At 37.8% G+C, this 11,384-nt stretch overlaps 1 protein-coding gene across 1 annotated transcript; it reads right to left on the bottom strand.

Annotated features, from left to right (window-relative positions):
* Positions 1-1,834: 1,834 nt before the first annotated feature.
* Positions 1,835-3,884, bottom strand: LOC122659843 (peroxidase 50-like). Its single transcript, XM_043854985.1, has 4 exons — positions 3,660-3,884; positions 3,367-3,567; positions 2,386-2,551; positions 1,835-2,278 (listed from the first exon to the last, which is right to left on the bottom strand). Exons 1-4 carry the CDS (start codon positions 3,882-3,884, stop codon positions 1,860-1,862), a joined length of 1,011 nt encoding a protein of 336 aa, XP_043710920.1. The 3' UTR covers positions 1,835-1,859.
* Positions 3,885-11,384: the final 7,500 nt, after the last annotated feature.

The raw sequence follows: 11,384 nt of genomic DNA, 5'->3' as shown, positions 1-11,384 counted from the left end.
CTTAACAAACATGGTAGTGCACTCATCAATAAAATTGCAGAAATTTTTTTTGTCATACACATTGGCACACATCAGGAATGAGACATAGTTCATCACACAAACATGCAATAGATGATTCCACTTAATGTGATATTCCAACAATCTAATCCAAAACCAAGTTTTGCCATGTGGAAAAGTGATATGGTAATGTTGACCTTAAGAATATCTTGAAAACTTTGAGATTTGCCACATGTCAAATTTAAGACTCAATCAATGATACACCTCTCACGTATCGGCATACTCCATTTCTTCGTGAAACCCTTTCATTGAATTTTCAAAACTTTATTTCGTTACTTGGCCAACATTTTTTTACCCATATACATAATCATCTATGGGAGAGGATGCCCAACGATGCCAGTGTGGGTGAGGAATTTGCATCTCACATCGATCAATGGTAATGCAAAGAATAGTATCATTTACAGGGGACCCATATGAATCGAAACAGCAGAGATAGTGCCGATATAAATCCCATATCTCATTATGTGAGAAGGTGCATGTTAGAATCTACAGTGCGGCATTGTGTGTTTCTTTTTACTTCAATTGATTATCTATGTCCATGGTGAATCAATGTAATAAAGCTACATTTGGATGCCAAGAAAAGAAAAGAAAAGGCATCATGAGACAAAATTATGATGATGCAATGATTGATTTATGTGTCTCTCTCCTCAAATTCAATTAATTTTTTTTTCTTGGCATCCTTGTGGTGTAGGAGTTGCGAATTAGCTCGTCTCCAGGGAGCCCAGCACGCCCAGGGTGCTGCCAACAGTTGGGCTTCACCGCGCACATCCCTAGGTGTGCATCGAGATGTGTGCGGCATAGCTCAATCGTTGGATGCCCCCTGGCAGCACCCTGGGTGCTGAGCTCCTTGGAGACGATCTTGATCCGCAACATAGAGAATTTGAGAGAGCTCCTGAAAAGGGAACAATTGGCTAGTAAACTGGTTATTGATCTAAATGCATAAAAAGACCATTCTAAACTTATTTTTTAAGTGTGATAGGCTGATAGCTACTATAAAGATATAAACGGATTGAATACAAATCGGATGTGATCGGATCCAACTATTCCATGATCGGATATGGATGCAAATCGAATTCAGATTTTTGAGTATCTGTTTCCCTGATAAATGTAAGTCGGATCTTCCTCCCATCGACGAATACAATTCACTCTCAATCCATGCCTCTCAATTTTCCTACTTTCATGATTCTCATTTCCTCATTCTCTAGAATTTGTTGAATCTTAAAAAAAACCCTCAAAGATTATTAGCGATATAATTTTTTAGGGAAAGAGAACGTTACACGGGACCCCTACGCCTAGACAAAGGCGCATGAAATGACCATTGTATACCCATGGAAAGGTGGAAATTCTTGGGGGGGGGGGGGGAAAAAGACCTCAATCCTCACGAATTCAATTCCATCTTTCTTCTTTTCAACGAAGATATCAAATCAAATAACAACGAAAGACCAAAGAAAGCCATTGAAAAGGAAAGAAGTAGGAACACCACTTACATTATTCAGGTTAATTTCGGATAAGAATTAAGATCAACTAATTTCAAAGCCCACAAAAGAACAAAGAAAAGGAACGAGCGAAGAAAAAAAAATTTTATTTTTCTTGCAATAGAATTCTTAATAATTGACACTTTTAAAAAGAATCAAACTGAGAGACTCTCTATGTTTTCCTAGGATTTACTCAAAGGCTGGGTGGGTCTCGAGTCTCAACTCTCAAGCCTCGACCCCCAGAATAATGATTAAATTAGATTAAATTCATTTAATTTTTGTTTAAAAGAGAGAGCGAGCGAGAAGCTTAATTTATAAGGGTAGTCATCAGTTGAAGACTGAACAATCCCGGCGGATGTTGCCATTAGAGCCGGTCTTGACTCCGACACGGCCAAGCCTGGTCATGGCAGCGACGAAGGCTTGTTCGAAGGCGTTAGAGTTGGAAGCCCAGAAATTAACGAAACGCCTGGACCTGGTGTCCGTGTAAAGGACCTGGTCAGAAGTGAAAAGCCCCTTCCCTTGCTGGAGGTTCTTGTAGTACATATTGTCGAACACCCGGGGGGTGATGGGATCCATGTTAATGGCTATCCTTGGATCCACATCTATAGGGCACATCGATTTCAGTTCCGACACGTAACCCGTGTTGATCGTGGGATCCACGTTGTCGTCCACCAGGGTATTTCCTGAGAAATTGTATATGCGATTCGCGAACTGGTTGCAGTGAGAAAACCCAACCGTGTGTGCCGCTGCCATTGCAATGCAAAGAGACACAAGAACAGCAGCGTCAATATCACTTACTTGTGTGTGTTTAAATCCAATTAAACGAAGTAGAAGTGTAGTGTGTAAAGTGCACCTGAGAGAGCGATCATGTCTCCTATGTAGAGACCATGAGAAGAGAACAGAGAAGTGAGCTCTTCCAGATTGAAACTTGACAGAGGCAAATTTCCATCCACGCTTGAAGAGGTGGAGCTTAACCCATCCAATCTTCCCAACTTAACTCGAAAAGACGGTCCGCCAGCCTGCATTTTGGTTTCATTGTTGAAACAATTGAATTCAGTTTTGAGGAAAGAGGAGGAGGAGGATGTTATTGCGCAATGAGCATGGCTCTAGTGTATGGGTATTAAATTGAGCCAGCGGATGTGTTAAAGGGTTTGTTTTAACGCATTTTAAAGTTCTAGAGCTTTTAGCGTATTAGTCAAATACCTAACATTTGGCATCAGAGTCATCACCACGTCACGGGTTTGAATCACGAAAAATGTAGAGTAAAAGCCCAGGCAAAAACCCTAGAGCAGAGTGGAGCCACTTAGAAAGGGCTACCTACCTCCAATCTTCCCAACTTAACTCGATAAGACGGTCCACCAGCCTGCATTTTGGTTTCATTGTTGAAACAATTAAATTCAGTTTTGAGGGAAGGGGCGAAGGATGTTATTGCGCAAGTGTATGGGCACTAAATTGGGCCAACCTAGTATGAGATAGGTTAAAGGGTTTGTTTAATCACGTTTCAAACCTCTAGAGCTTTTAGCGTATTGGTCACATACCTAACATTTGGTATCCAAGTCAATCACCACGTCAGGAGTCACAAAAATGATAGAATAAAAGTCCAGGCAAAAACCCTAGAACAGAGTGGAACTGCTAGAGTGAGAGTCGCCAAGGAGATAACTGCAGAAACATGGTGATCTGTTATGTGCTTAATGGGACTCGCTCTAGTGTACGAGCACTAGATTAGACAAGCCTAGTATGAGATAGGTTAAAAAGCTTGATTTAATGTGTTCCATCAACTCTAAAGCTTTTGGCATAACGATCAAGTACCTAAAACAGGAAGACAAAAATTTACCAGGGCAACGACATCTCGGGCAGCCATGGCGAGGATATCAGCACAGGAAACCTTGTTCTCACAACCAAGGGTTGCTTCAACTGCTGCCTTGGCCTTGATTACGGTGTCAAAACCATCACCAGCGAGGGAAAGGTTAATGGGATTGTCCTTCTCCGCTGTGTTGTTTGCTGTAGACGAGATCATAATCGAAGCATCGCATCCCTAACAGTACAAGCAACACATGAAAATGTTAGTCTCAAAGACTTCGACCTGCAACTCAAACAAATTAATGAAATTCACATTACTTCATTCACCTCGACAAAGCAATCATGGAAGAAGAGACGAAGGGTTCCGGGCACAGTGACGAATGTCTGATTAAACTTCTTAGTAACGGCATCTCTGACTATCTCTTCCACATTGGGGCAGGTATCAGCGTAGTAGTTTAGTCGAAGCTGTGCTGATATTTTACTGGGAAAGAAGCAGAGGTTAAGCGCCACTACCCACACAACCATCACTCCAACATCGAACATTCGCCCCATCTAATTAATCTGAAGTCCTCAAGAAAGATAGAGCGAGAGAGTGAGAGAGCTTCAGGCTTCCAATGGTTGAGACTCTGAGGCCAGAGAAAGGCAAATACATAAAGGATCGAGTCTACTCTTTGTGCCAGCTATGAAATTGGTAAGCCAGGTGGAAATAATGGGAAACCGACATGCACGTCAGGTGCTGCTGCTTCTTGTCCGGTCCCACAAAAACTCACACGTCAACTCCTGAATAAATATTGCCTCAAATCAGGGTTTAAAAAACCGGAGTCAGGAACTAGATCAGTCTCGATCGATTCTGATCTGAACCAGTCCCAAAATTGGTATCGGTCAATTTTGATCTCAATCAGCTCCAAAATTGGTATTGGCTAATCCGAAGCTAGATGTGGAGAATTGGAATCGGCCGATCCAAGACCCTGCCCCAAATGGTTGTATCGATTTGCGACCAGCCCATGGAATCTGGTTGAACCAAAAAGGTTTGGTGAAGTTCTGGATTCCCCTCTCTCTCTCTCTTCTAAAACGGATTCCTGTCTCAACGTGGGGAGGTGAATGTCATTTTATAATGGGAAAATTTTTCTTTTTTCTCGGTTACAACAAGATTTTTTTCTTTTATAATACATAAAAATTATTATAAATTGAAATGTAGATATCTCTACAAAAAACAAATAGAGATTGAGTTAATCACTCCATTATGACCAGTCCAATAAGCCTGAATTTAAATCACATGTGCTTAAATTTGACTTAAATTTGAATTCAGTTTTGATAATCTCTGTCGTGTCATAGAATTATATTAGTTGTTTACCAAAAATAACAACTAGCTAAAGTAGTGGGATCAACTCTCCTATTTCATATTTGTGCCATAAGACCGACCTTGTAGTGGTTAAAAATATCTTGTAGTTGGTAGCTAAAGTCTCATTAGACAGCTAGCTAGATAGGATGGGCTTAAAAACAACAAAAAACAAACATTATAAAACTTTGAATAGTTAATCTTTGACTAAATTCCTCTTGTAAGGGCATATGCCTCATTTTTTTCTTCAAATTTTCTTAAAGAAATATAGTTAAGGGAAGCAGTTTTCTCTCTGGGAGTGTGGCCTACACCTGTTAGGGGTGTAAGTTTGGCCCTGTCGGCCTGAGCCCGAACAGGGCCTGGGCTGAGATATTTGGCCCTGAGGATGGGTTAGGACTGAAAATTTCTAGTTATGAGTCAGGGTCGGGATGGGCAAGGGTTGAGGCCTTGGGCTAAGCTTGGCCCGGCCTAACCTGACCCTGATTTGAGTTATACTAGAAACTATATATTGATATAATATATAATTATATACATTATAAACTTTAAACATCATCCATATTTTTTTATCTAATATATTATAGGGAAAAGTTTTCATACACGGTCGTGTAAACCGTGTATGTGAGAGGGTGGGAGTTTCAAGACATTAATTAATGGGTGTGGATTTATGACTTTTCCATTTCTTTGTGAGGGACCCTCTCACATACACGACTTACACACCCGTGTATGAAAACATTCCCCTATATTATATATGAAGACAATAAGTGATATCATACATTTTATTATAGTGTTATTTTATGTAAAATTGATAATGTTCACCCCGGCCCATTTCAGCCCATACATTTCTTTCCCCTTCTCCATGATCAGGGCCAATCAAGGTCAACCCAGCCCGACCCTATGGGCGGGTCAGGGTTGGATTTTTCTGGCCTTAAGTTAGGATTGGATCGGGCCTGGGCCATGCTAAGGGGACTTAGGATTGGGCTAGGGTTCCATAAAGCCCGGCCCAACCCGACCCTGTTGTAGCCCTAACGCCAGCAATCCTATGAGTCTATCTCTCTCCTCCCCATATGAACAGACACTTTTGCCCCCTTGTTTTAGGTAGAAGTAGGGATGTAAACGGATTGAATTCGGTCGGATAGTGGCATTATCATATTCGTATCCGATTATATTCGGACGGATTCAGATAATATCCTATCGGTTTTCGGACAGATTCGGATAATTTTCGGATAGTGCTTTTTGGAATATAGGTTCTCCTAAATGGATATGAATACGGATTGAATACGATTTTTTGACTATCCGTTGACATATTTACCGTTTTTATGATGAGGGTTAGGGTTGGGACTTAAGAGTTCAGTAATTAGCCTTTCTTCTACTCTTCTTTGTCTTTTATTCTCTTACGTTTTTTACTTTTGATTTTTTAATAGATATGTAATTCCATGTATCACATTGCATAAAATAATATATATAAACCAATAGCAAATCTAGAAAAAGAATCACATTATCTTAACTTATACATTTATAAAAATAAAATAACAAAATCCAATGAAGTAACTTAAAAGGATAGACAAACACAGAGTTATATTTCAGATATTTTATTACCATCGGACTATTAAACTAATCGGATAATAATCGATCGAATAGGGGGATTATCATATTCGTATCCGATTAGTTTCGAACGGATTCGGATTCTCCTAAATGGATACGAACGCGGATCGAATATGAATTTACGAATATCCATTTACATCCCTAGATAGAAGTGTCTTTTCATATGGGGAACAGAGATATAGATTCATGAGAGTCCCGTACAAAGTTCTTCTTTCCTATTTTTTTCTTTTTCCCTATAGTTAAATAAAGGACAAAGTCTTTTTAGATGAGCACATCCAAATGACAATCGTGGACAAGCACTATTTCGTACCATATGGAAAGCTAATATGGCTACTTTGACCATTGAAAATCTAAAGAATGACACAATTAGACTGGTCACATGTTAAATTTTAGCTGCAAATTTAATTATTTGGTCTCCCCGTTAATAACATACCTTACTATGTGGGGGTGTCAATCGATTGGTTTGGTTCGATTTTAATCAGATTGAATTGGTTTTGGTCTAGTATTAGATCAAACCGAAATCAAACCATTAAAACAAAGCTAGATTTTGGTTTTTAACCGGTTTCAATTCAGTCCTTTTATTGGGTTGGCTTAATGGACTCTTATCGAATCATTATCGAGCTGTTACCGGCTCAATTTCGGTTTTTCATATGTATACATTAACAATGTCGGAAACTTGTTTTCTTTACAATTTTAATTCATGACCACAATCATATTAGACTGTTAGACTATGGGGTTCCAAATCATTTTAATTAGTTGCAGTATAAAAATTGTGATTAACAGTGGGGCATGTCTCCTCATATTTGCACAATCTATTCATTTTATTCTTTGTTTAATGTTTTGAACACTTTCTATTCTCAACTTGATTAATATCTTTAACTTGGTCTCACGTTTTTGGTCTCCCCGCCCGTTAGTGATATTAGATTTAGCTAAATGGAGGGAGATCGTTGCAAGGCTGCGTGGTTCGAGTTCAACATAAGTCAATGAATTCAGACTATTAGATGTCCGAGCTGTCAGATGTCGATATCTCCACCTAACTCTGCGGCTTTAGGGAATTGAAGAGGATTATTTTCCGGAAAATGGGTTGTTGAATCGTTGTCCCCTCCAATTCCTCCAATTCCTCGCATGGGGGCGGAAATGACCACCTACCCCCTGCCAAAAAATACTGCCCAAGGTGGGGTCCACTCCCTCCTATTAGAGGAATTGGAGGAATTGGAGATGCCCGCGAATTCGAGGTGATAATTATTCTGGTTTAGATGGACTAGACAGTTTTGGTGGGTGTGGGCTGTTTCTAATAGGTACATCAGCCTGTTTCCCTGTTGGATCTAGATCTTAGACGATGTAATATTCAATTGGGCTGTCAGGCTAAACCCAACAGCAGGCCATTTATGAATTGGGCTGGGCTGGCTTATTCAGGCCAGTCACACTGGGCTTAGAATTTTAGAATTGGAACCCTAATTACAAGAGATGTCAAAGGCATTCCACTCTCCAATGTTTCTTTCACATACTCTAATTTGGATTGTTCATGCTAAGCAATATAAATGGCAGGACAACCTTGTAAAAAAAAAAAACTCTCCAAGTGTAATTTATGGTTTTCTATCAAATAAACAAATGATTTGGTCATTCTGGCCATTGAATTGATAGGTTATGATCTAGGTTTGCTATGTATCAATTTCTGTGGTCCTTCTCAATAGAAGCTACTGGGCTTTTTCTCTCTTGTATTTTCAATCCAACTAATTTCAAATTTATTGAATCTCTATGATTTCATATGATAAAATTTGTCACTCAATTTAGATGGAAATCCTGTTAAAAACAAAATCTAAGAGCTTGGTTGATTTCACATTTCATATTTCTCTCACTTTTCAAAATAATAGCAAGATAGCACCAGAAAATCCCATCTTTCTCTCACTATTTTGAATGTCACTCTCTAGGCAACAAGACAAAGCATACAAGAAATTTTGAGGTAGTATAAATGACCAATTCTATCTTAGGGGGAGAGAAAACAATGAATAGCTATATGGCAATAGTTTTTCCAAGGTGACAAGTCTAGAGGGTATCTCTAGATTGGCATTACAAATTTGGCCACATGGAAGGGTAATGTGGCAACTTCGACTATATGGATATCTAGGGCATAGTATAGATTGGCCACATGTTAAATTTTAGATAAAAAGTTTAATCACATGCCTTCGGTTGTATTTGCATATTTCAGTATCTTGTTAGCACCCCCACCCCTCTTTTTTTTTTTTTTTTTTTTTTTTTGAAAGTGTCTGAATGATGCCTCTATAGGTGTATTTAAAACTTTGACCTTTTCTTATTTCCAAATGTACTTTAAGTTAAAGATTTTTAAAAAATAAATTAAAAATGACGTTATAATGTCATTATCATGCATATTTTTCTACTATTCATGTGAAATGATAATGTTACCCTTATTGAAAAAATTGTATGTTATACTAAAAGGGCAAAAAAATGAGGTTACAAATTATTTGACACCTTGAGGGTTGGTTGTCAATAAGAAAATCCTTTGTTCACATGTTCCATTTCTTCAGTAGGTTTCGAAAGCTTTATTTTGTTGTTTGGTCAACTCCGTTTCAATTAAAACTTGACATATTAGTTGGGAAGCTTGGGGTTTACCTGTCCAAAAAAAAAATTTTAAAATTTTTTTTAACTCTATCCAATCTATCATGTGGCAAATATTTGTCCACAAGGCTTCCTGGTTCATGCTTAACTATATTTTATTTTAATTGGTATTTCAAACTGGTATTTTTTTTTAATTGAAAGATTTAATTGGTATTTCAAACTGGTTGTTGTATTTCCATTTTTTTTAAAGCCAAAACAACTCCATTCATCTGGAAAATTATCTCTCTTTCTTACCTAGAATCATTCTTTCCTACTCCTAAAAATCCCCTAGAATCTTTCTCCCTTTCATAATGAATCATTTTTCCATCCCTAGTTAGATATTAATTTTCTTTACATTCTTTTCAAAGAATTTATCATATTTTTATTTTTGTGCAGTATAAAATATAAGATTTAGTCAGCCCAATTGTACAATTAAGATGAAATTTTAATTTTTCTACTACATCAAAATATTTTGATGCCTCGATCATTCCTTCTGTCTTTATAATTTAAGTCTCTTCTGTCTAAATTTTTTTATTTTTTTTTGGGTAGAAGCCCTTTCCTTAATTTAGTCAATTAAGTTTGATTGATTTTTCTAATTTAAAAAAATGGATGCTTTCCGCTTCCTTACCACGCTGTGGGCTTTCGAACGGTTTTGTGATGTATAGCGACAACCCCCACCCTCTATTACTTCAAAGACAATTCCAATTCTGAGAAATAAAATTTTCCATTGAAGCCTTTCATTTCGTTCCAATAATTTTTCAAAGCTACCAGGGATGAATCGAAAAAGAAAGATTTATTGGCTCTACCTTCTATTTTTATGAAGATAATGAATTTTTTCATTGAAGAATAAAAAAAAATCAACCCAGATCTATTGGCCTATGTCTATGGAACCGGGTCCTTGATCTGGGAAGGAAGATTGGTCAAGATGGTTTTGGATCTTCGACTGGATAGATCTACAAAAAACTTTCCTTCATTTCCCTCTCACGTGATTTATTATTATTATTTTCTACTTTCTATTTTCTATACTGTATTCGAGACAATCATTCATGTGGCATGTAGATTCCTCACTACAATGGCAGTGTGGAGAACCCTCTCCCTAAAAACATTTACCTAAAAGCATCTCCTCATTTTTCTATAGATTGGAACTGCTTATCACTAATGGACCGACAAAATGATACTTTAATACGTTCCTAAGTTGTAAAATCTAAGTAGGTTCCCATGCTTCAAATGGCTAAAATTTGATATCATCATTTAATAAATATCCATTGGCTCCAATTTCTTTACCCAACAAAGGAAAGAATGAGGTCATTTGGGAGGAAAAATTAGATGGCTATCACCCCTTTTTTGAAAGGGTTGGTGATGAGGGTGGCTCCACTGCACCTATGCTCAATGTTAGACACATGTCCTTTTTGTTTTCAAAAATACCCCTCAAGACACACTAAATGTCAATGTATAGGATATGCATGCAGCCTAATCAGACTTGATGGTGACTTAAGATGAGGTGATGGGCAATCTTTTTCATATGTTTCAATCGAAAACTACTAATGGGACTCCAAGGTGTATTATCTAGCCGTAGAGGACCCATGTATGTGATTGGATGTGATGGTTTACGTTTTAAATAAAAGGGAGAGGGTTGGACACGCCACCCGCTTTCTATAAGCTAGCAACATGAATCAATCGGGAAAGGTGGGATGGGCTAGGCAGAATTGTCATTTCACAAGAGGTAGGAATAGAGATAAACACGTCCAACCTTTTTCCTAGGGAAAAGTGCCTTAGACTAGGGCATCTCCTACTCCCTTCATAAGAGTTTTTTATTAAAAAAAAAGAATGTTACATGATCACATGGTTCCTAAGCCCAAATAGGTCCTCTGAAATGACCGCCTTGCCCTCTTACAAAATAAAAAATCTTCCTTGATCGATGCCTCTACACACACCGCAGGACAGCATTCTTCTTCTTTTTATTAGTATTATTTTTTTTCAAATGAAATAAAGAATTACATTATGAAAGGACTTTTAGTAAATGTTGTGGGTCTACTGGTCTAGAGAACCCTTCTCCATTAATTTATAAAAAAATTAGATGAAAATTCAAGACGAACACGTGTAATCGATGACACCCACTCAAAATGTTGGTCACCTGTGCATAAAGTCCTTGTGGTCCTCCTACCATTGCTCGATCAATTTCATTTGTAGACCCAAAAAAAATACAAGAGAGAGGCACAAAATGCTGGGAAGTTGGTAGCACAAACATGTACGTTGTGCCTGGCCTGGTATAGTGGTATGGCAAAACCTGCACTTACTAGTGATGAAATGAAAGGAATATATGGGTAGACTTACACAGTTGTACTCCTCTATTGAAGAAGTCCAATACATGTTCTTGTAGCATATGATTAAATTTCACCATTAAATTTAACATGTGATGAAATGAAAAGATTATCTTTTTTTTTTAAATGGAGAAAAGGAGGATCTTTTTTCGGGAAAAAGATTTAAGAAGGAAG

The sequence above is a fragment of the Telopea speciosissima genome, chromosome 4 (assembly GCF_018873765.1).
Source record: "Telopea speciosissima isolate NSW1024214 ecotype Mountain lineage chromosome 4, Tspe_v1, whole genome shotgun sequence".
NCBI lineage: Eukaryota > Viridiplantae > Streptophyta > Magnoliopsida > Proteales > Proteaceae > Telopea > Telopea speciosissima.
The sequence above is the reverse complement of the archived record's forward strand: the minus strand, read 5'-3'. Positions and strand labels throughout refer to the sequence as shown.